The 26,008-nt window shown below is 43.6% G+C and overlaps 1 protein-coding gene across 1 annotated transcript in view; it reads left to right on the forward strand.

Moving 5' to 3' along the window:
* LOC108446813 overlaps nucleotides 1–14,662 on the forward strand; it is a 62,270-nt gene extending 47,608 nt beyond the window's left edge. The window contains exon 2 of the mRNA XM_017734578.1: nucleotides 12,937–14,662. Coding sequence (XP_017590067.1) covers nucleotides 12,937–13,511 — 575 coding nt within the window. The 3' untranslated portion in view covers nucleotides 13,512–14,662. The remainder of the gene's footprint in view (nucleotides 1–12,936) is intronic.
* The last annotated feature ends 11,346 nt before the right edge of the window (nucleotides 14,663–26,008 follow it).

A 26,008-nucleotide genomic window follows, 5' to 3' on the forward strand; every position in this document is an offset into this window, starting at 1 on the left:
AAACAAGCAAGAACACCAGGATTAACCATCAAACCACCATCAGCTCCACATTTTATTCTCTTTAAGGGGCACTAGGAAGATAGTTTGTGAAGTTGAACATCTTGGTGTACAGTGGAGCTTTTACAGGGCTTCAGCAACAGTAAGCAGCATGCTTCACAGTCCTGAGAGGCCTGAAGTACTTTTTCCACCCTAGTATGACTGTGCGAAGAACACATGTACTTACAAGTGATAGCAACAAGTCAGCTAAAGATAGGACACTTGGATGTGCTTTAAAGGACCTTGCCAGTATTCTGCCTCTATGCCAGAGTTCTTGTCCATTCTCACTCCGAAGGAGAGCTATTTCAGGGCATGTTCTTTATATTCCCTGCTGGTTTTTACCTTTTTTTTTTCTTTTTATTAAGCTGTGTCCTATTTCTGTTTAATGCACTGAAGAGCATTACACTGATGATATACCTCCAGTTCCTTAGCGGCATCTTTAGGAAATGAAAAGTGATCAAATTCCCTTGTCAAGTAGGACGCTGACTTAGAGATTCCTCTTTTCTTAAAAATATAACCTAGAGATAAAACTTTTTTAAAACTTGCAACCCAGATAGTAATTATGTACATTTAAAATGTAAGCCGGGACAGACCATCACACAAAATCATTCACAAGCAAATAGTCCCCAAAACCCACGATTCTATCTTTTCTTCACAGGAGTTTAGGTCCTATACAGTAACCAATTTTATGAAATACAGTATGTCTGTTAACCAAGAGAACTGAACACTTCAGTTGCTTAGTAACTAATCCAATCCAAGGAGGAAATAAAAATAGCATACATAATTTTAGAACCTTTAGGACCTTTGCCAAGCAAAATATTCTCACCAGCAGCAGTCAGGTTTGTCATTTGAATGGGTTAGCTTAATAGGATAGATTCTATTTGTTTTATGTAGATAAATGGTCCTTGCTTTTCAAATCTGATTAATTACATATCCGGGCCATTAGGTCTTGTAGCTTCTGTACTCTTCCACAACTTTATTTAACTAAAAATACGACATAACTAAATATAATACAAATAAAAAAGGAAAACTGTTTTAGTTGCTGGCTTCTTTTTCAGCCTTAATCTGGTTAAAAAGCCGAAGACTGCAGTATAACTCAATAAATCATATTATATGGCCAGGAGGAATGTCATAAGCATCTGCTTAATTCAAGTGTGGTTTTTTTCCTATGCTCATCTGTAAAGCTTGTTAAGAGGAAAAAGGATATTATTTTTATAAAAAGATATTATTGCCACCATTGGTGGAAATTGCCATATGGTACCATAGCTTATTCAAGCAAGGTAGGAAGAGTTTCTGTAAAATTATGTTTTAGCTGACAAAATATGACACCTGCTTTAAAATACATCTTCAAAAATTCAACATTTGTCTACGTTTTTAGAGGCTTGCTCTGTTCATGCACATTGCCCGTGCGTTTGACAAGTTTCATACGCCAGACTTTTGCAAATTACAGCGATGATCTGCATTTTTTTCCCCCACATTTTTATCAGTGTCGCCACTGGATGAAGGATTTGCAGGACTAAATTCTAACGTGTGTGAGTGGCATCGCCGAGGTTGGCTCTGTGGCCCTTATTCCTGAACAAGGCAGGCAGTTCAGGATCTGATGTTCGTGTAATGCCTGTGTCCTGCAGTGGTCATGGCACTTTGGGCTATCAAAACACAGAGCACTCCTTGCACAGAACAATTGGAATACTGACTTCCGAGTACAGGAATGCTGATTTAATTCCCCACTCCTCTGAAGCATGCATTTGGGAAGATGTCAGGTTTTCCTTAATCTCTCTCAGTTCAGTAAGTATTTGAATGTAGGGCGAAAAGCACTCAGATTCAGTGTTACATGGCTGGTACATTTTGCTCGATGAAGAACACATTTTTTTTAAATGTAGTGATTCAGCACATTTTTCCTTCCACTTTAGGATTATCATCCTTTAGGGTAAAAAAGCTAAATATAGCAAATACGTGCCTTGCATGGTAGTTTTAACACTTTTTGCTTAATGCTTTTTTCTTTTTTTTTTTTTTTTGGCCAGTGGAGTTTCAGACACTGCTATTCTTATTTTTGGCTTTTTAATTTATTAATACAGCTGATGGGATCGTCTGAAGGAAATTAAGATTGTTCATCATTTTGCGCTGAAAGGATTGTGTACCAAATCCAAGAGGAAGTTTCCTCTGGAACATCATTCTAATTAGTTTATGTGCCAGAAACCAGGAGAGATGTAGTAGGTACGTCCATGACAGAAGCAGAACCACAGGAGTTACCCTGCAAGGCCATTGCTTGGTCCATGGGGCTGCCCAGGGGGAAATTTCTGAGCACAGCAGGAGACCTGGTGTGCTCCTCCGTGTTGGCGTTTTGGGGTAGGATCCACAGGAAAGGAGCTCCTGCCTGGAGCCAGTGTCCATTTTCTGTCCAGAGTTCCTGTTCATTGCTGCCCCGGCTGCTTGCATAACCTTAGAGAGCTGCTTTAATGTTTGTATTTTACTGAGGATAAAAAAAATATGAGTGCCGTGGTGAAATGCAACTTGATACACAACTGATGTTTTTCCCTAAAGAAGTTCAGAAATCATTGCGTTAATACCAGGATTTCTGGCCAAAATGTATTATGCAGTTAATTCAAGTAAATTGCAGTTACTCTGTAGCAAATAATTACCACCTGTTTCACATCTGTCTGAAATCCACTCAAAATACAGCAATCTAGTCATCATTCTTGTATTTATGTCATTTTATTATTTGCTGTTAGACTTCTATTTACTTACCCGACTCACAACAATTTTTTCATGCCTTCTGCACACAGAATGATGAATTTAATAACCTCCTTTGGATTTGTTTATAAAACCTTTCAAAATATGTTTGCAATGCATGACAGGGCTTCTGAAAAGCCGCAGACACCCAGTGGCCTGTTTCATCATGAACTGCAGTTGGGAGCGTGCCACTTGCTGCCCTTGGACCTCAACGCCTCCGTTTCACCTTCAAAAACAGTCCACATTAACCTGTCACATGCGTGATCTCATGAGCATTTTCAGTCACATTTTGCTCTGTTAAGATGGGAGCTTCTGGGCTGCTTCCTCAAAGCATTGGTGTGCTTTGATATTGGATGGACAGCAAGGCACATGAGGGGATTTTAGTAAGAATGATCACCTCCTGCAAGGGTGCCCAGGTACAATAGAAATCCAAAGGAAGGACAGGGACAAAAGCCAAATGTAGGCTGCTTTAAAGTACTCAAAACAGTCTGCAAGCGGGGCTCTGGCTTTTTGTGCTTTGTGCTGATCATTCTCACTCACAGCAAGACATGTTGTCGTAGTGGTTTCTTTCAATATTACACTTCACACAAAATGGCATGTGCAGGAAGGAGGGTGAGGGGTTAATTCCTTGCAGCACATCTAGGCCATCCCCTGAGATCACAGGAGCAAACCCAGCTGATCGGTGAATCAGGCCACCCTGCCTCTCCAGGACAGGAATAGCAAGAATCAGAAATCTTGCCCTCAGCTGTGCTGGCATGCGGGGATGCAGAGGCAGGGCACAGGGAAATACAGCCAGTCACTTGCCTCTGAGTTTCAGGTCTTTTCCATGACACCCAACTGGTACATATGGTTTTGCAGCTCCAATACTAAGAGCAAAACATGGTTCCCCATATACTTTCAGCCTGAGTTAGGGCGACTGGCCTCCCAAGAAGAGTTGCTGTGTTAACACCCCATCTCAGCCTAACTCCTAACCTTAACTCCTTTTCATTTCTGCAGTACCTTCTTTACATTAACCTCTCTCATAACAGGAGCAGCGTTCCCCTCCACTAGAACCAATCCTGCTCAGTTGTGATGCAGTGCCTGTGCCCAGCATGATGTGGAAATGTGCAGATGAGGGAAACATGGAAGCACGTTTCTGTTCTAACATGCTTCCTTGAGAGGGAAGGGCAGCAATGGGCTGGATTCTCCAAATAATTGTTGAAGGTAGAAAAAAAATAAATTATATCTAATAAAAGTTAAGCCTGGAGGATTCCAGGGGAATGAGTTACAAACTCAGCAGCACTATTGCACATCTTTATGATACCTCTCAAAACTGCCTGTCAAAATCTCCCATTAAGGAGCATTGCAGATTAGTAATTATGCGCATCTATTAACTAAGCATCCATTTTTTCTCTCAAATTCTTTGTAGCAGTATCTCTCCAAAGAAGCACATATCTCATCTAGGTGTCTGCTAGATGGCCATAACACCTCCCCAAGGGAGATGCCTCTGATAACACTATATTAAACACAGGGCTTGGTTTTGTCTCTTAAACCGCTATCACACAAGCCAGTGCACAAGGAAAGACACCTATTATAATTTTGTAGACAAACGCTAACAAAAGCTGCCTGCACACAGGCACACAGAGAAAAATTTAATGTTAACATTGCAGGAGGCTGTGGTGATGATTTATTGCTAGCTCTTCTGTGGAAGGAAAAAAAACCTTCTTATTTGTGCAAATAACCCCAGATTAGCTTTATTCCCAAGCATCCCATTTGCACACATGAGTATGTTTTGTCAGCCATGTCTTTAGGTACTGGTTTTCATCTTCAGCTACTTATGCTTGTTTGTGTTAAACAAATTAGTGTCATAATAACACACACCCCCATAGAGACATTAATATTGTATAGTAAGAATCTGAAATACATGGTGGTCTTGCTTTTTTTGTTGCAGGTTTGCTGTTCTGGTTTTGTTTGGTTTTTTTCACTCCCCCCCAAATGCTTAATTAAACTCTTTTATGCTTAGTTTTCTTGATTATACTTTTTTCATTAATAGAGAGCAAATATGAAAAGAACTAAGAGCAAAACTGGAGGCAGAGGATAATAAAATCTATTGCTATTAATTAAACTGAAATCCTCAAACATGCCTCCTTCCAACTTGCTATCTTCCAGATCGTAGATTGCTTCATTCTTTCAGTGACTACTGCTAGACAGACACATCCCGTTCTGATGAAGGAGACCAGCTGGATTTAGGACTGTGACTTTGCATTTGTGGTACAACTGACCATATGTGATTCTCTGTCAAGTCTGCAGCTTTAATGGGAAATCTCTGAAGTATTTCCACTTTGATTCATGTTTTCTCACTGGTTTGATAACAAAAGAGGAGATGGCTTTGTGCAGCTGGCTTGCACTAACATAGGTTGTAATGTGACTCTGCAAAGGAAAGGGAAGCTTTTGCATACTTATCCTTAGGAGTTGCTTTGAGCTGTTTCATTTGTTTGTTTGTTTGGGGGATTTTTTGAGGGGTTTTGGGGGGTTGGTGTTTGGTTGGTTGGTTTTGTTTGGTTGGTTGGTTGGGGTTTTTTTTTTAGGAAAAAATAGCTGGGACCAGAAACTACATTTCATTAGGGATATAATTTTGAATTCTTATGCAGATCATGGTTTTTATCTGGCTTCAACAGAACTGAATAATTCTGTTAATTGTTATTGTCTTCCTGCCGGCTTTGAGAAATGTGTGTCTCCAACCTCTCTAGGTCTGGCAACAGAAGGGTAGCTAGTTGTGAAAAAAGCATAACAAACAGCAGATAAAATTTAAAGGAGTTTGGGATCTTCTTTTCCTGAAGAATGATTTGCATTTACTGGTCTTCCAGACCTGAGAGCAGTACATGTAGGGGCAAAGGACAGTGATGGTCACATGGATATGAAGGAAAGGGGAATAAGAAAATTCCTTTCCTTTTGCACTCTATGCAAGTTTTACTTTGAACATGCAGTGAATTATCATTTGTAGTGGGCTACTTTCACCTGTGTTTTATCTGCTCCTCAGCTCTCTGGGCTTCAGGCAGAAAAGTCAAACACCACAGAAAAATCTCTTCTTCTAAGATTTGCAGCCTCAAGGCAACTGGCGAGGCATCAAAACTTCCAAGTCAGCCAAGTGTCTGAAATCTCCTGTTAAACAGGCACACAGAGAAGGCATAGGTTAACACTCAGTACCCAGCCCTGGGCTTACCATTTGTCCTTTAGTTGAGTATGGACCACATTTGTATTTTACATGGCCAGTGAGTTATGATGGGATTGTATCTTCTTTGCACCTTATCAAACACTGAATGTTTGAACAGTGCCTTAATTATAGTGATCAGTGTTTGCAAACAACATCTTTACACTTTTCATCCGGACTTTCTTGATAAAGGAGGGGCAGAGAGGAGGCATCCTAAGAGTGACACATGTGTCCAAGCCACTCCCCACCTCATAGCTGTGGAAATCTCTCTCCTTCCACAGCTGTGGAAATCTTGCTGGTGGTGAGGCAAGATGCCCTTTGCTGCGGCTGGGAGGGAGGAAGAGTCGAGGCGCTGGCCACCTCAAACGCTCTTCTTGAAGTGTCCATCGTGTCAGGTTAGAAGCCAGCACCACTGGTCTAGGTGCTATCCCTCTGTCGTGCTGGGAGCAGATAAATAGAGGTGAGAGGATTCAAAGCAATGATTTGTAACTTGGTTTTGCTGGCAATTCCTATGAACAGTGAACGGGCAATCTGGTAATGGGCTATAGATTTCCCAGATGAAAGCCTGCTTGTTACCACACAGATGTATTTTCCGATAAAGAAATTCTAAAATGGATGTGTTGGCATCCAATTCTTTATGAAAATCATATATATATCCAAGTGAAGACTGCATTATTTGAGTCCACTTAAAGAAAATGGTACACTTAGATACTTTGTGGATATTTGACATCCTTTTTCATTTGAGGCAAAACTTTCATTTTTCTGGAGATAAAAGATGTTTAAATTTAAAAGGAGCAGTACAAAATAAAAATGATCAGCCTCTGTCCTGAAAGAGGCTCTACTGCAGCAGAGTATTTAGCAAGGACTGCATTTTTACCTGATGCAATGGTGGGATGCTGATGGGAAGAAGGATGCTTCCAGGTCTTCACAGGCCTTGCAGATGGGGCTGCAGTGTTGGCAATCAGGGAGATAATTACCGCACCTGCATTTTATTTTAAAGTGCTATTATACTGACACTGTTCTCTACTGCTGTAAATCAGTTTCCTAAAATATATGGATGTTTTTTTCTCCTCTCAGACAAGTAATATTCAATATTTCTGAATATTTGATCATGTAAGCATTAGACCCTCTAAAGCAGCTTGTGTGAGGTACCATGGAGTGAGCTCTGTCATGAACGGTAGCAGTCCTGTCCTGCTGCTGTTTGCTTAATGGGGAAGAGGACGCTGACTTGTCTCAATATTGCATTGAGCAAGCAAATCTTCATATTACTCCCTTAAATCAAAATGGGCAGCTGCATCCTAGACTAGTATGGTGCCTATCAGAAGTGTACATTTCATCTGAACATGTCCCAGAGACTGTTTATTTTCTCATTATAAAGAATATTCTGGCCCAGTGTAAATGTCAGTGAGCTCCGTGCACTTTGTGCAATGAAACAGACGCATCTAAAACAGTAGAAAGAGGCAGGTGTGGGTCCTTGGAACTGCTGAAAAGCACTTTCCCTTTTTTGTTTTTTAAACACTGTGCACTTGATTCCCTCTGCCCACTAACTTGAGGCTTAGTCGGCCTCAGAAGGGCAGTAACTTTGCACACACCTCTTTCTCTGAGAGGGCAGGAAATTGCTCTTCATGAAGTGGATGATCTAGCAGGTTGTGCTGGGGTGGTGTTTGCTGTTTTTTAAATAAATATTTCCTTAGTCTGGATTTTGAACATCCCCATACACAGTAAGGAAAACGTGAACGAGACATCCTTCGTGACCAGATGTGTTGGTGGGAAGGAGTCTCCTATGAGCAAACCAGGCAGTGAACACAGACACTCTGTGCTGTTCCATTAGGTTGTCTGCAATCAATGACACTTAGCAAGAGACAATGAAGCATCTGGAAGATTATTTTGAAGTACACGTGTATTGTTTTGGTGAAAACATCGAAAAAAAAGCCAGAAAATCCTTTTGAATTTTGTCATGATCAAAGAGTCCTGCTATCAGGACATCCAAAGGCAATCCTGCAGTCCCCAATGTTAATGATTGACATTGATTACAAGGTGATTTTTCCAACAGAGAATAAGCTCACCTAAAAAAGCATCTTTCTGTGCATATAAAGCATGTACCAGCCTTTATGAAGAAATCAGCTGATTATTATTCTGCTACTGGCTTTTATTTTCTTTTACTCCCTCCTTTGCAGGAAGGCTGCATACAAATATAGCAATCGATTGAGAGGAGATGTTCTTCCTTTACGAGATTAATTACAAACACAGGGATGCTGTGTCTGGCCCATGTGTGTATGATTGATCTTGTAGGAGGAAATGCAATAGGAAACTAATGCTTCCTTTTATCCAGTAAGCAAAGTTCAGAGATGTTTACATTCTGCTAGGTAAGCACAGCTGTCCAAAGATGCGAAGACGGATGGACTGTCCTGTCAGCACAAATTCGTGCCGAGGTAACAGGCTACACTGTCTCTGCGGACCTCTCTCTCTGGCCAGGAGGCTGTAGGGCCAGAATCATTCATTTAGCAAACAGCTTAATTGTTTCACATTTTAATTAGTGGGGAGATCCAGACACAGTCAATGTACTTCAAGGGGCAGCAAGGGGAAGGTGTTGGTGGACCTCGCTGCTGGGGCTGGGGGTGAAGAGGAAGGCTCCTGGTGATGCCGAGCATGGGGCAGACGTCGCAGGGCAGCTGCTCAGAAATTGCAAGGGTTTGTTCTTTAAAACCTGGCTGGTGTAAGGAGAGATCTGTGTATTCACTCACTGCGTGGAGCTGTGGAAGCATCTGCAGAAAGTGTAGCACTTTGCTGCCCTTGTTTCTATTTGTATAAATATAATCTAAAACCTCTGGATTTGGCTCAGGGTCCTTCTGCAAAGGTTTGTTTTGTTCTTGGGCACAGGCTAGCACTTGTATTTAGGCTGAGAAGAAGTGTCAGAGGTGACAGATCCAGCTTAGTGTGACTCAGCTTTCTTCCTCACAGTATTTTAAATAATGGATGTGCTACTGCTGGTATTTAACTCCTGCCAGAGATGCTGAAATATATGGTGTCTTTAAAATACTGCTACAACATCGAATCTCTGCTCTGGCAGGGGAGGAGATCTCCACATGGGATTGGTTTTCTCAAAAGGAAAAAGAAATCAGAGGAAGAGGGAAAGGGAAGAGGGAAAAGCCTGAGCCATAATATCTTGTAAGAATGCCCTTCACCTGAGGCAGTGAAGCAGTCAGCTCTAGCAGTGTGTTGATGGAGAATCCTGAAATCGATGCTGCAGTCTGCGTTATATTTATACAAGCATATGCACTGCGCTGATGACGAGGGAGAGAAAGGGCTGTTCCCTGCGTTAAAATAATTAGTGTAATAAATACAGCCTGGCAAGCGCCAGAGGAAGTAGGGATCCCTTTGTTCACATCTCGCCACTTAGAGCTGGGTAAGCAAGTCTTGTGGAGTTAACCTCAGAATTTACTCACCCTTTTATTCTCTGTCTAGAGCTCTTGAGCAGGACGTGCCGCTGATGCCAGACTTAACAAGCGACACTGGATCTCTTCTGCTTTAGAGTGCTGTTGAGGATTTTATGGGGATCTTTTCTTTTTCTTCTTTCTGTCCATGCAAATCCTGCCTGGTAAACGAGGATCCGTTTGCTGTTTAGCAGTCAGTTTGCTTGGCTTAACAAAGGTTATTGCAATAATTGATGTTCCTCTTCTAATAATTAATGTTAATGAGTCCACTAAACAGTAAACAAGACAACAAAGAACTGCTAATGAGACAGTCTTTACTCATTTGTTTAATCTTTCAGTAAGATAATGGGCGATAAATATGTCGCTATTCAGCCATCTTCAAGTCCTTAATGCATGGGGAGTGTTTTAAAAGGAGATTTGAGCTGATTTTTTACACTTGCATTTAGTAAATTCAGCTGACTGGGTAGGTGGGGCGCCTGAAAGAATTGGGAGACCTATATAATTAAGTGCCTTGACATTCTGCTTCTGAAGGACATTGGCAGATATCCAAATGCTATGTTCTGCTCTCAAACTATTTAATTGAAACCATACAAAAGGGAGGGGGTGGAGGGGCAAAAGAGAGGGAGATCTTGGCAAAAACCTTATGTGCGGTTTTTCGCTATTGGATTGACCAGACAAGGCAACAAAGCTGATAAAACAGGATTAGCAAAATTGCATTGTTGGATATTATATGCTGTGTGACACGTACTACAGCAAGGGAATTTGGCAGGATTAACCTGCAGAGGATAAAGATGTACCAGACAAGAGGGCTGAATTAATAGACTGCTGTGACCAAAGCAAGAAATTCTATTTGCATGGGATATTAAGGGCGATAATAACCTTTCAGGGTGGGGTTGTACTTAATGCCCCGAGTCTAGTGCTGACCCCACGCCCAAGTCCTGCTCACCCCCTGCAACTCAGTGTACAAAAACCAGCTCATTGGCATGGCTTCTTATTACTCTTTCCTGTTTCTAAGTATATATACAGAGATGTATATATGTATATATGTATACACACACACAGAGAAATGCTAATTCCTAGGCAGGATTATCTGTGTTATTGGGTGGGTTTGTGTTGGCGGATTTTTTTCCCCCCAAACTGAGAAGTTCATTTTCCTATTTATAGGAGATGACTTTCTTCTCCTAATGCACTAGTGTTATCCTAAAGTAAATATTTGGGTTTGGTGCTTTTCCTCAGGGCTTCTTGACCCAGCTGGCCATGGGGGAATGCCATTCCTTCACTGTGTGTTCCTCAGCTGTTCAGGAGATTCTACACTTCCCTACGTGCAATTGAGCTGAAATTGTAAAACAGCTTTCAGACCATGTAGTGCCAAAGAACATGAATGCTATTGCCAGTAGATGACTAAATAAAATAATATTAAGTAAAAGTGGGAGAATATTAATATTAAAAAACTTAGATGTACACTAAGACTACATTGGACTATTTAACCAAGGGGGTAAAGAAGCAGAAAACCAACCTCTATCTCTGGTGTGTTAAGGGGAGAGAAAGTTGATTAAGCGTTCATTTCTCATTTGTACAACATATAATTCTGTTTTTTAACTTGAAAAGGCCTTTAAATTTGCTTCTTCCAGATTACAAGCAATGCATATATGGTAGTGTGCTTTTTTAAAGTAATCTGATTTGCTTCAGCACAGATTGTATTAAAGGATTCAGAAGGATTTCAACAACCTTGAAAAAGGCTCATACCATTTGCTTTTCCTTTTCCCACGCACAGTACTAGCAGCAGACTTTAGTGTTCCCAGGGAACAGAGAATGTACTAAAAATATTTGGCATTGATCTGTGTGTGACACAATGTGGTTCATCAAGTGTGCTCAGTGCCACCACAGACAGTGAAAGATCTGCTCTGGTGAGATGATTCCCCTTCATCCAGCATTAGCGTGTCACCATTGATCAGCACCAGCCACAACACAAGTTCAGCTTTCTGGTTCTTCCTTTCAGAGTTGAAGGCTGATGGGAATAATAGATACACATAAATACTCTTTTTTTTGTTTGTTTCAACATGTTAACATTTTGGAAACTGCTCTTTAAATAAAAGCTCTGTTAGTACAACATGACTGGGTCTTCACAAGTGTGTACACATGCACAGGTGTTAAGAAATTTAGTTCCATTTCCTACAGCAACTAGATTGCATAACCTGGCTCTCTGGAATATTTTCTGCTAGTGCCTATGTTACTCACTTCTCTGCCCAGGGACTATACACATCTCCTCCCTTCTCTGCAGGGGAAAGACAAGGCATGAAGTTTCCCTTGAATTAAATTGAGCAGTGGGCATGGAGGGGAGGGATGCTTCCTATGCCTCCAAATCCAACCCATTTCAGGAGATCTATTAAAAACCAGCAGTTCTCCCTGGAGTTGTGCTAGGCTGCATACCACTTTCTTTCTATCCAATGTGCTTAAGGACTCCCTCAATGAATCCTCATCCCAGGGATAGTCCTGAATTAACTCACAGAAACTCTGCCTTCTGGATCTTGGTTGCTGAGGAAGGTCTCTAATACACAAGATCAAGTTTTCACAAGTGCCTAGATTAGTTAACCCAATAAGGAGTTGTTGGCAACCCCTTAAGAATGACCCAACCATGACAAGTGAGTCATTGTACCACTGGTGCAGCATTCTAAGGGGAATCTGGAAGAACCATATGTCTGTTTCCACCTCTTTTTGTCTGCTTGAAAAGCTGCAGGACCACCTGGAGCTGTGGCCTCCCCAAGACCGTTCCTGTAGTGCTGCAGCATTGCAACCCTGAGCCCTCGTGCTGCTCGAGAGACGCTGTGTGCATGCTGTGATGGTTGGCATGCTCACCAGTGTCAGTCCTGCACAGGCAAGGGCGATTTCTTTTTCCCTTGAGTCCCCGAATCCGTAACTCCCCTTGTGATTTTACAAGAAACTTGTTTTTCCTGGTCAGCAGCGGGTTGTGTTCCTTAGCTTCTGAGAGCTCCTGAGGGATGGGTGCCTCGGAGGGGAATGAAGAGCCTGCAGGCTCGGACATTTGTGGGGTGGGGAGCACATTCCTGAATGCCAACGCGCTGGGCAGCTTCTGGGAATGGACCACACGTGCTGCTGTCTCAGCCACCTCAGAGGAGTAGACAGGGTGTGGGTGTGAAGGTTCATGGCCGTGGTGCACTCAGGAAGCCAAGTGGTCCCTTGGGCACTGCTCTCCTTTTGACAATATCCTGGGATCCATGAAAAAGCAGCCTGCTTCTCCCATGTCTCTGAGGGCTTGGATGAGTTTCTAGGTTGCTTCCCCCACCTTCCAGCCTCCAGCTCTCATGAGATGAGTGCAGGGAATGAGTTGCAGGAGTGCAACTGTACACGTTTGCAGCATTGCGCTGCAATGGCCATCTCTGCGAAGCCTTAGATCTTGAGTGCCACTTCTGTTTCTTTGTTTTTTTCTCTTGGAGGCATACACCCTTCACACGTTTGTATTTCAAACAGACAGGGGTATAAAACGCGTGGGATCAATGGATCTAACCCTGTCACTTTGCTTTCCAGCACTCGATGGTGTGGAAGATGGACTGCAGAGGAGAAGGACAGAGTGCAGAGGAGCCCAGGAGCAGGGAGCCTGGCCAGGTGCCCCCTCAAGGTGCCGTGCAGCAGCTGGTGTTGTGAATCAGGCCGTCACCAGTTGGAGAACGGCTACTTCACAACACCAGGGTCGCACCGCACCACGGTTCGACCGCCGGTTGGAGAGGAGCAGCGTTTCCTGTGGGCAGGCAGGGGACGTGGAGCACCTCCTGGCTGCTTCCACGCAAGCCCAGACCTGCAAAGGTAATCAGGTGCTCAACTCCTATTTAGGCACCAGCCTCCCACTGAAGTCTGAAATAGAAGTTAGGCCCCTAAATATCTCTGTGGGTCTGGCCCCGAAACCCTGCGTCGCTGTGCAGTGCAAAGCTTCAGTAGGCACAGGGCAGCACTGTCAGCAGTATGGTCACTGCCCGTTCACATGCCATATGAATGTTAAAGAACAGGTAGCTTTCATTAAGCTGTGGCAAACAATAAAAAAAACCCCTCTGCATGCTCCATGTGTGGTTCTCCCTGACAGTTGCATTTGTGGTCCTTGCCTGTGACTTGTTCTGATCCCTTCCCTATTTCAACACCAAACCACCTATTCTCTGTAAAAAGTCCTATACATACCAGGAAGAAGTTGGACTCCTTGGTATTGATACTAAACCAGCCCTAGGTGTGCTGTGATGAATGACAAAATAAATGGTGGGGTCATCCAGAAGTGGTACCAACAACTGCAGTCCTTAAAACAGAGAAAACATTGCTAAAGCAGAGTGCCTCATAAATTCCTAAGTGTAGAGGGACAGCGAGGCACACTCAAACCAAGTGACCCTGTAACATGTGCCATGCAGTTCAGATCTGAAACACAGGCTCTTGTCTGCTTCCTCTTTTGTACCACAACACCAGTGTGATGTTAGTTTGAGAGGAGTGGGTTACAGAAGAGTGCTTTCCATCCAAAACTGGGTCATGTACATGGAAGTCGGCACACAGCTGATGGCTGCTGTATACAATCCCTTAAGTCAAACTGAAACGCTGCTCAGTTTTGATCTCAGAAAGCAGGCATATGCTCTTGGTCTCAGGATGGGGTTTTCTCTGTTGGGTTTTCATTTCCTCCCACCCCTCAAGATGGCTCTATGCTCTCAGGTGTGTCTGGCTGTTCCCTTGTATGATATAAACCACTAGATAGGTCTAAAGCGAAGAGTGAAGTGCAGAGAGAAACGATTCAGGTAACATAGAACCAATGAAGGTTTTCTTGAAAATTTCCTTCATTATCCTAACCCATCTGACTGAAGATAGCAGTAAAAATTATTTAAATTCCATCCTGGATGTATTCTTGCTGGCAGGGAGATAGGCGTAGGGGAAAGTCAGGATATACACAAGATCTGAAACAGTACGGGACAGCCTGGAAATGCAAATGAGAGGTGACAATAGTGGTCACATTGGACCCATCCTAATCTTTCTGTTCAGGTGGACTTCCTTCACAAGTAGCCCTGAATTCCTCTTCTAGCAAAAAGTTAAATACCACGAACAATGTAAGAGGTGTATGGGAGGCTCATTCGTACCTTAGGAGGGCAACCTGTGGAAACAGGCTAGCATTGGCTGTCATTGATGAGCGGACAAGCTAGATCGTGTTTCTTGTTCATGCACTGTGAATTTGTGAATCCAACATGCAAGAACACTGTTTTCAATTAAACTTGTTCTCTGCTAACACAAACTGTGTGCTCTGTGTGGTAATCTCATTGGTTTTTATAACCTTGTTTCAAAGCTTGAAACTTTCCTCTGCAGAGTTTGTTTCATGGGGCAATGCACAAAATTCTTTAGAAACAGAAGTCATCAAGGAAATAGTCCCAACAACCCTTACATGCACGCACACCAATTTACATGAGCAGCTATTCATATATGGAATTAAACCCCATTTCATCTTTTATTGTGAGCCAGAAACCTGTTTGACCTATTCAGTTTCTGTCAGTAAATACACATAAACATTTGAAATACGTTAATGCTTAATATCCACTGCCAGGTGACCTGATAGACTATCTCCATACTTCTCCAAGTATGGTATGTGGAGACAGCTCATTTTCAGCTCGCTCTGTTAAAGAATTTCATGGGAACATCCCACTTCAGAGGTACTTTTGGTATTTTGGTATTGTACTACAGCTCTACATCACCCTCTATGCTCTTCTAAAGCGATTTCCTAGCAAATTAATGCAGGCCATAATGTAGCACTGCTACTGAAAATAAAACACTCCTCCTTGTCACTGAGAAGTCTGATCATGTCATTTCCTGAGGTGGATTGCAGGTTGAATAGCTGACTGTCAGCTTCAGGTGATGGAACCAATTTCTGTTTGCTCCCTTCAGCAGCTGGCACGTGCTGAGATGCACAAAGGTGAATGCACAAAATAAATAGTTCAATATAGGTTTTAAATTGTATGTTATTCTTAATAAGCGCCTACAGTTCATCTTCATGTCAACCCCAGTCCTGGCTGCTAAGATGGAAAAACAGGTGCTCACCAGGTTTCTGGACAGCCCCCCAAAAGAGAGGCCTGTGCATTCTGTGGGTGAGTTTTCTGGTGCTTTACAGATCCTTTCTCCTACTTGTGTATTATCGTAAAGAAGTGGAAGTTTACCCTGCAAATATACCCCATTAGAATTGTTGAAAGGCCTAGTTTTATAACGTTAATAAAACACTGTGCTCAGCAATGGGAGGGGGAAAAAAGAGCAAAGTCTATCGAACCTGAAATGCTGGGCTGTAGTCTCTTGTGAAATTTTTTTATGGGGTTGTTATTCCAAAAGTGGTTCTTATATCTAAGCAAATAGTATTTAATTTCACCCTTGAACCCTTTGGAATTTAAATGTGATGGGTTTATTTTCTCAGCACATCCATGCTGTTCTTCAATTGTTTTGAATGGGTTTTTTGTTTCCTTCCTGGGCTCACCAGCAGCTCACGTACCACTTCAGAGACTAGCAGCCTTGTAAATTTTGTTCTCTTTTTCCCTGCATACAACAGCCAAGCTGACAGGCACAGTAGGGCTCAGCATCTCTCACTTTCTGTGTTCGCACGCATGCTGCTTTGTTACTGTGGTGTTCCTCATGAAAAGTGCCATTAACAGATTTCCTCTTTGTCTCTTTAATTGGGCTTTCTCTTTGGCAAGCAACTAATGTGAAATTAAAATGATATTTCAGGCAGCATTGCAAAGCAAACAGTAGGTGGGGCTGAATTTTGGTACCCACAAACCTGAGTCAGGTTTTATTTCAGTGCTATAAAAGCTTCACAGCAGGAGGGAGAAAATACAGAAAGAGTCTTCAGGCATCTTAACACAGTGAGAAAGAGGTGACACTAAGGAGGAGGAAGAGAGGCTGGTTCACAGCTACTGTTTTAAACAAGTGACCTGAAAAGCATATTAGGTATATTAGAAAGGTATTTTTAGAAAAATCAAGAGTTCTCACAGTATATAGTCAGGCCTCAAATGTGCACATAAAAGGGGCCAAAACATCCCCATTGTGCAGTGAAGTAGCACCACAAAGCATAAAATCACTAGGCTAAACAACCAAGGCTAAATGACTTTCACTCAAAGGTTGATGTAAACAACAGAACGGAGCAAGCAGTCTCTGAAGATCACATAAACTACTCAAAGAAATTTTATAACCTATCCTCTAAGGAGATTCTCTCTACTTAAAAGCCAAAGCAGCAGAGACTTTGCTGTGTCATACTCCTTGTCTTTATGTATATGGGAAATTCCAAAAATTATGATGCTTCTTTGACAAACAGTTGCCTCCTTCCTTAACAAGACTAACTACCTGTGCCTCAGTAAATGAGTTTTTATGTTGCATTTGATTAGACCTAGTTCACCAACCATGCATTAGCAGGAAAGCACTGCCCACGCATGCAAGCTTAATGCACGCAGCTCTTGCCATCAGAGATCATTTCGAAAAAGATGATGTGCAAAGCAATCCAGCCAGCTGCACTCTGATACCCACTTCATGCCAGGAAAACTCCTCTACTCACAGGGACATGGTCTGGGTTTCAGGAGGGAGGCTGGCACCAGGTGCCCACCCCGTGCCACTGTGGCTTTGTCCCTGCTGCTGCTCTGTCTGCAGAGTCTGGGGCAGGGGCTTGGGATGGTCTGGTTCATTCCTGGTCTGGAATAGCACAAAAAAAGCAGAGCTGGGAAGATGTCTGAGGTCTATATTAGTACTTTGAATGTACGGTATCTCCACAATTCAGCTAAAAATTTTGGCAGTTTGGGAAGAAAAGCTCAATTTTAGAGAACTCTGGCATATGCCAAAAACTCAACATCCCAATGCATTGCCCACCATATGCCTTCAGTGAAGTGGTTATTAAGACGACTAAACCTTAAATTCCTTCCTTTGCATAGGGGTCTCATTCCCTGAACTCTATTTACCCTGGTCTCTCTGCCACTGGGGATGTGTGGCTGTGGTAGCATGTGTCCCTGGGCTCTCCAGGAAAGCCAGCAGCTTCTCCACGTGAATAGCAGCCATGGACTGAAGCAGTTGCTAACTCTGCAAATTGTGTTTCATTTCCAAAGCTCCAGCTGAATCTCAACACTGCAGATGTAAGATCTGGTGGAGGTCTGAGGAGGCAGAGCTTTGTGCTGGTTTTTGTAGGTGCCCACCAGCCTCAACTGAGACGGAGCGTGACAGTCTTCTGGAAAAGGTGCTGCTATCCCCATACACCTGACAGTCCTATTCCTTGATAAACGGCAAATGGCTTAAGCCTTTTTAGGGGGTTTACATGACTATTTTTCACTATGTCAGAATAATGGTTTCCATAGTAACAGCCATGTGGGCCAGCACATACCGTAACTCTGGAGATATGTTGCGGAAGACTCTTGGAGATTAAAAATCCCCAAATGCCCTGGGAACTGCTGCACATCCACAGGGTGTCACATGGGAAAGTACTCCTGCACTCCATAACCTCTCCCTTTGCTATATTTCAACACATCTAGTTTACTCCTTTATTGTTCCAAATAAACTTGTTGTTGTTCAACTGTGGGGACCTCCAGAGAGACCCGTCACACAATGACAGCATCTCCCATGTCAGCTGCAGTGTGTGATAAGTCTCTGGTGAGAAGCAGCAGCTCTTTTCCTCCAGGAATGGGGTTTGATCTCTTCCCACTTTCTGCTAGTCTAAACCCAAAAGTATTGAATCACATTCTGGAAGCTGTGTTGCTGTAAGAGCCCTCTAGTTTTATCACTCAAAATCACACTGTCTTCGAGCCTTGAATTCAAAATGGCAATGTCTCTGCTGCTTAATGACAAGGTAAGGGAAGCGGAGCTGGTGACTGCTCCCAACAGCACATGCAGAGGGAACAGCATCACTCATCCTGTCATGGGGAAGAAGTGTCTGCTGTTAGGAAAAAGAAACACAGAAACCCTCTCTGCCCACAGCAATGCAGCACTGAGCATGCAGGCAGCTGCCTGCGTGGGAGGTGGTGCATGCCCCAGGGCCAGGGCAGCCACAGTAAGGCTTCCACGCTCTGGACTGCATGGGTGGTTCGGTCCTGGGCAGCTTTGGGTGAAGTGGACTTCTTTTAACCCATGTGAAAGACAACCCACATGGCTGGGGTTGGTTTTTTCCTTTATAAACAAAGGAGCTCTATTTGTGCTGGGGAAAAGGGGGACATTCACCAAAAAGCCCCCCGCCCCTGCCAGGATGAGCAAGCAGATTCCCAAAGGCCAAATACCATTAACACTGATGCCTCCATCATCATGAAGCTCCCTCAGCCCTAGTTCTTGCCTGCCTCTGTCCCAGGCACATCACAAATTCAGGCACCTTCACCAGGGCTGCAGCTTCATTCACAAGGAGTTGAAGATTTATTCTCTCCAAGACAAGACCCCGAAAAATACCAGATTGCAAAATACAGATGTTTATAGTGATTGAAATACTCAGTGACCAAGAAAACCCTCACACGAGCTTTCTTTTTTAATAAAGCAAACTGCTCTGCCTTGTCATGTGAATTAATATCCCCGCAGCATGGCTCTGTCTATTTATTCCTTGCTGATGTTGTTTTTGATCACTGCTAGATGAAAATGAAATCTTGGACGCTTTAGGGCTGCTGTTAGGACAGATTCAATGAGATGAAAACGCATTTCAGGAAATACCAGGAAGCCAGTTTTTGTTTTAATTTCCAGGGACACACAGGGCTCCAATTCCCTGGAGTCAGGAGGAATTGCAATTGAAGAAAGGCACACTGAAAACACATTGAAAGTGTGTCCTTCCAATCCGCCAAAGCAAATGTCACTTAGAGGCATTGCTGTTATGCCTCTCAATCACAAACTCTTCCTTTTGAAGGCAACATTTTGTCAGTCCAAGTCCCTTTCTTCACAGGCTTTTTGAATATTAAATGGTCCCTGGGCACAGACAGAAGCCAGGGCTGTAGCACTCTGGCACACTTTCTACTTGCTGAACCTACAGCCTCTCCTTCTGTCTGTCAGTCCATCAGTCTGTCCCATCAGTTTTGTCTCCAGGTTCCTCAAAACCCCATTTCAGCGGCTGTTTCTCTGTCTTACCTCTGCCTCACAGGCACGTCCCCAGCTGAAGGGGAGCACAGGGACTTCACCCTGCACTGAGGTCCTCTGCTGACTCTATTAGGGGGTAACCTCTTTTCTCTTTTTGAGTTCATGTCCCCAGATCTCCAGCTGGGAAGTGTACCTGTTTGGGGAGGTGGTATGAACACCAGGTAACATTCTGTTACTCAACACTTGTAATTACACAACCAGCCTAAGGCAAATAGTGCCAGAACGGATGCTTTGCACTGTGTAAATCACTGCTTTTCACAATCTGTTTGGTTCAAACCCAAGACAAATTTGACTCTGCATCTGAAGAATCACGTCTCTTTGAATTTAGGCACATGACTGGTGTCCACCAAGTCTCATAGCTACATTTGATGAAGAAAAAAATAAAATACTTTCCCCCATATGTTTATAGAAAGAAAAATCTGTATTTGGAAACAGTTTGATAGAAAAAGTCAGACACTCTGTTATTGAATATAACCCAGATTAACAGTGACAGACTCTGGGATTTTCTTAGAGGAAAATAAAAATCCAAACCATTTCTAAATGACTTTTTTTCTGACAAAAATAAGCATTAAGGCAGAGAGAAAAACTTTTGCCCACACTGACCTTGCCCTGCAGTGCAGTGGCAAGGGTCTGGGTGCCCCAAGTCCCCTCCACGAGTGAGCAGGGTGGGCAGGCATGGCTCTCTCCTTCTGTCACTCCTGCTGTGCCAAGGGAGCTTAAAAGGCCAAGAAATTTGTCCCCTTTCAGATTTCCTTTCAGCATTTCCCCAGCTTTCTCTGTATAGGCATCGCACACAACACAGCAGGGTTATGACCCACAGCAGGGTTTTATAAACACTCACACAAGTAATAATAAAAAGCCCACACCATCCCCTTCTGGGTGTCTCACAGAAATGGATTTAAGACCCCATGGTCTTTAAATAATGTGCTACGGACAGGACAGAGCCTACAGAGAGGCTGACCAAATCCCACCACTGCAAGATGGGGAGGAGACCTATGATGCTCTACAGCCCAAAACTGCCTCTCGGCCACCTGCTTCAGCATTTTGGCCCAATTTCACTCTTGATGCCTGCACCTCCCCAAAGACTTCCAGATCAGAGAAATAAACAAATTAAGTTTGCTGCCACATCAGCCCAAAAAACTCACAGCAAGGAAATGGTGCTTGGACCTGACATTACTAACGAAGCTGTCCACCATGTGTGAGGCTTGCTGGGTTGTCTTTTTGTGTGCAGGTCAGCATCAGTCATCTGCAGTATAAATACAGTGATGCAAACATACCTGTGAAGTGATTCAGGAACTATGGAGCGAAAAAACTTACACCTTCCTCCCACCCAAAACTGTAGGTTGGGAGGGGAGGAGATAGCTGAGAAGAGTCCCAGTACCTTTGGAAAGCAAAAAATATTTGTATGGTCTTCATTTTAATTACCCTGTGAGGAAGCACAGCAGCCTGAGTGAGGCTCCTGGTATCCCACGGCAGGGTGTTGTTCCAGCACAGTAAAATACAGCAGAACAAATACCAACCCACATGGGAGTTTCTGAAACTCTCCATCAAGTCTTTCCTCTTTCCCCAGATAACCCAAATTCTCTTACACAGCCACAGCAATTTCACCTTCATTTAGAACAGAAGATACTGAAATGGAAACTTGGGTGGGGGGGAAAAACCCTTCCAGACTGAAATCAAAACAAATCACTTTTTTTTTGCATATTAATAAGTCTCCTGATTGAAAGTGTTCTAGCTGTTCAAGGAGGAATATAAACAGTAGATGCTGCTAATTTAAGACTGGCTAATTAAAAGCAAAATGAAAAAAAATTACTCCCGTAGAAACAGCCGCATACAAAACGCACTCACCCAGCACATTTCATCAAGCTCTGCTTATTATATCTGGGTTTAGAGAAACAATCCCATTGCTTTTTTACTCTCTTTCTGGGTTGGGTTTTCCCACTGCACATTGCCTCCAGCACACTGCCCCTCTGCAGAGCCAGCAGCAGCAACCAGCAGGACCTGCAGGACATCCACAGCCGTGACCTATTTGGGGCTTTGACCAGGCTGTCACCAATGGCGTAGGGCATCGAGTCAGGAGCACCCCTGCCTGTAAGAACTGACACCTGCCGAAGTGCCATCAGGAACTCGTCATGGGTGTGCTCTGTCCCCTTACCCAGCTCACTGGTAGAAACAGTCCCAGAAATGACCCCCTAACCACATCTCAGCAGTTTGGCTACAAGGATAGTGTGGGCTATTGTGGCAAAACCCCTGCCTGCTACAGCAGGGAAAAATGGCATTCACCTCCATTCCCCTCCCCCTGGAGACCAAGGTAGTCACCTCAATGCAGCAATGCCTGGTCAGGCACAATCCTGCTTCCCCCCATAACTGATTACAAACCAGTCATAGAATCATAGAGTCATTAAGGTTGGAAAATAGCTCCAAGACTGAGTCCAACCTTTGGTGGAACACCACCATGTCAACTAAACCCTAGCACTAAGTGCTACATCCAGCCGTTTATTGAACACTTCCAGGGATGGTGACTCCACCACTTTCCCAGGCAGCCCATTCCGATGCTTAATCACTTCTTCAGTGAAGAATTTTTTTTCTGATGTCCAACCTAAACCTCCCCTGGCACAGCTTGAGGACGTTTTTCCTTGTACTGTTACTTGTAACCTGGGAGTAAGAGGCCAATCCCATCTGGCTACAATCTCCTTTCAGGCAGTTCTAGGGAGCAGTAAGGTCTCCCCTGAGCCTCCTCTTGTCCAGGCTAAACAGTCCCAGCTCCCTCAGCTGCTCCTCATAGGACTCATGCTCCAGACCCTTCACCAGCTTCGTTGCCCTTCTCTGGACACGCTCTAGCCCCTCAATGTCTTTCTTCCAGTGAGGGGCTCAGAACCGAACACAGGATTTGAGGTGTGCCCTCATCAGTGCTGAGTACAGAAGGATAATCACTGCCCTGGTCCTGCTGGCCACACTATTTTTAATATAAGCCAGGATGCCATTGGCTTTCTTGGCCACCTGAGCACACACTGGCTCGTGTTCAGCTGGCTGTCAACCAGCACCCCCAGGTACTTTTCCACTGGGCCACTTTCCAGCCACTCTTCCCCCAGCCTGCAGCAATTTCATTTGACAACAGAACATACAAACGATGCAAAAACTCGGTGAAAAAAATGAATGCAGACACAGTGTAGGAGGAAGGCAGTCTGTATCCCTCACTGCAGAGCACTGACAGTGTCCAGCAGGAGTCAGGAGAGTGGGTGGCAGTGAGATGCCACTTTCCCCAAGCAGCAGTTTTGAAACAGAACTGTTGTAGGAAAAGCTGCTGCTGGGCTCTCAAAAACCCACCAAGAGCTTTACTTTAACAGCTCAGAAGCATAAGGCTTGGGCAGCACTCCTGCTTATGTTCACCGGTTTGAAATACATGAGGGGAAAAGAGGCCCATAACAACAGGTTCTACCCAGAGAGGGGGTACCTGCAGTCAGGCAGTGCCCATCCACAGCTGCTCTGTGAGGCAGCGGCCAGCCAGACCCATTTTCTTGTTACCCTCTTCTCCCTGAAAAGGGCGTGGGCTCTGCAGCCCAAGCAGGGAGGAGAAATATCTCCATAAGTCTGCTGTGAATCAGCACATTCCCACTGAAATGAGAAATGGAGTTCTGTTCTCCTTCTCTCCCTATTTTTTTCTTTTACGGTTATTTATTGTATCTCTTTGAATTTGCATCCCAAGGGCTCTTGTATGACAGAATGTAATAGTATTAGTCACCGTTTTACACATTAGAGAACATAATATTTAGCGTTCATAACAATTTCTAGCTTAAAAGTGCCACACAAACATTAAAATATACTGTATTTTCCCGTGTTTTTAAGGGATAACTTGTTCTTGCCTGAAGCTATCCAACTTCCCTTTTTATTATCCCTCACAAGAACTGAGGCGTTTCTGTCAGCACCTCTGTCACACAAGGGAATGCCAGTTTTACGGCCCCTCCCTCAGAGCAGCTCTGAACAAAAGGAACTTCCCTGGCTCCTTCTTCTCCCCATCCATTCACAGTTCCCCCACACCTGCCATATTCCTGGCTCCTGAAATCCAGCAGACAGCACCAGCAGCGGTCAGTCATTCTTTACTTTGGCAGCTTGTCCTGCTGCCTGTATGACAAAAACTACAAGACATTCAATTTCTTTTTCCTTTTCTGCTGACACTTTGCTCATGCTGCCAATAAGCTCATTCTCTGTCGGGCACTAGAGATGGGTGCTGTAACCCACCTCACTGCCCCGTGGTTTGAGGCATGGCAGGGACCAGGGGCTTGCAGCAGGTACAGTGGAGGTCTGCAGAGCTCCTGGAGGTAATGATGAGGCTGTCCTGCATCATTCTGGGGATGAAAAGGACCTTATCCAATAAATCTGTTCCCTGAGAGGAATGCTGAATAGATCTAATGAAAAGGCAGTCTCTATCATATTTATGTGGCAATATCCAACTTGTCATACAGTCTGATAAATTTCACTTGTGTATTTCTGAGACCAGAAGAAATAAAATTTATATAATTAGTGACATAATGTTTTACATGCTATGGCATTATATGACTTCTTCGTCCCATAGAGCAGCATATGAAAAGTGGTTAAGAATTTAAAATCTGTTCTCTTCACATCAGTGATTTTTCTACCTGCAAAAGTCTGAAGTTTTTCAGGATCTATAAAGCTCCTCCAAGTGTTCTGCAAAAGAGTAGTAAGATAAATGAGCTTGTCTGTTACTCAGTACATGTCTGCAGATATCACCTTTCCAAAGCACCTCTGCTTTTGGGATTCCCAAATCAAAAAACACCTCTTAATGTTATGCCTCAAAAAACATTTTTTGATCCTGTGCATAGCAGGTCTTAATCTTGCCTTCAATTTTACTGCCTTTAGACAGCTGAGAAAGGAAGATTAAAAATACCGTCTCAGTTGGAGACATCACACAAGATTTGTATTCATTGCCCAACTGTGATTTGTAGTATGATGAATTCTCAAGAAATATCATAGCTTGGCAACTATATTCCTGAAAAAGAATAATTTGAGCTGGATAGGATCTCTCCTGGGTCATCTAGCCTGCTGCCCCGTAGTGATGGCTATGTTATGGCCTTGGTTGCACTGAAAGGTCTTCCATGAAAGAAAAACAACAAAAAGTCTGTCATGGTATGTATGTCACACACACACACTAGATTTGACAAACCGAAAATCCCAAATCTAAGAACAATGAAGCATATAAATATGCCAATTCAGGAGTCATAACAATCCACAGTTTCCACAAATTGCACACATTTTTCTTCCACCAGCCCCAGCCTTACACGCCTCATGCATTTTAATGCACACTTGCAATGCAAATGAGTTTCCAATAATTCCTGTTTGTCAGCTGAACAAAAACCAAAAGTCTCAACCAGAAAAAGTTTCTTCAGCCTCAACAGATGATGAGCTGTGTCTTCAGCCTCAGCCTCTGCAGGTGAGTCAGTGCATGAGCTTTGGGAAGGAAAGGGCTGGGATGCTGGCCCTCAAGGATGCTGCTTTGGGAGGGGTGGAAAACTTGCAACGGGGAGTTTTTTCTCTCAAATTAAATTTCTTGTCTATGTGCAATTGCCAGGTAAAATGAGTTCTGTAGGCCTCTTTAAAGGGGACTAAAACATTCTGCCTCTTGAACCACCAGAGAAGCACCCATAGTTTCTACAGTGTTCAGTGAGCTTGTAGACATCTCAGCTGAACAGGAACCAGAGACCAGGGCTCATATAAGCCCACGGGATTCTGGGTCCTCATCTCCTTCCTTAGTGCAGGCAGCCAGCAGACTGGCCCTTCCCACACTATTTTATCTGATGTCTTCTGCTACTCCCTTAATCTTATTTCATGATGAGGGGGCAAAAAAAACTGTCAAGGCTTGTATTTCACCAAGGGCTTTGTAAAATCACTCATTTTGCAACAGATGTAAGCACGGATGGATTTAGTACAGCTTCTCAGCCACACATGAAAATCTCCCCAGTCTGATTATGGAGGCACCAAGTTTCATATATACATGTGCACACCCCTCCTCTTTTCCTGGTTGTCTGCAGGGACAGAGCCCTATGACATGTTGCCATTACCCTCCTGCATCTCCAGAGCTGAGCTACTGGCCAGAAGCTGCCCCAGTAAGGCTGGTATCCACTCGCAAACTCTCTCTTCTCCTGTCAGATTTAAAGAGTGTCTTGTCAAATTATTATTTGTGTATTTGATCACCTCAAGGGGAAAATATGGGTATAGGAAGGAAAAGACACTTCTAAGTTAGTTTTGATTGACTACCATGAAGTACTTGTCAGTGTGCACTGGTGTAAGTCACAGCAGCACCAGTCCAGGGTGCAAACCAGTTGTGTTTGGGGTCTTCATGCGGCTCTGCCTCTAAACCTGCAAAGTTGGAAGCTCTGTTTTGCAAGGTAATTCAGCCTGGACAAGTTGAGCTCGATGAGCCTGACATGCTTGAGCAGGGAAGCTGGGCTTGGTGACCTCCAGTGGTTCCTTCAAACCTTACCCATTCTGTGACATTGTGATA

The sequence above is a fragment of the Corvus brachyrhynchos genome, unplaced genomic scaffold (genome assembly GCF_000691975.1).
Source record: "Corvus brachyrhynchos isolate BGI_N302 unplaced genomic scaffold, ASM69197v1 scaffold94, whole genome shotgun sequence".
NCBI classification, from domain to species: Eukaryota; Metazoa; Chordata; class Aves; order Passeriformes; family Corvidae; genus Corvus; species Corvus brachyrhynchos.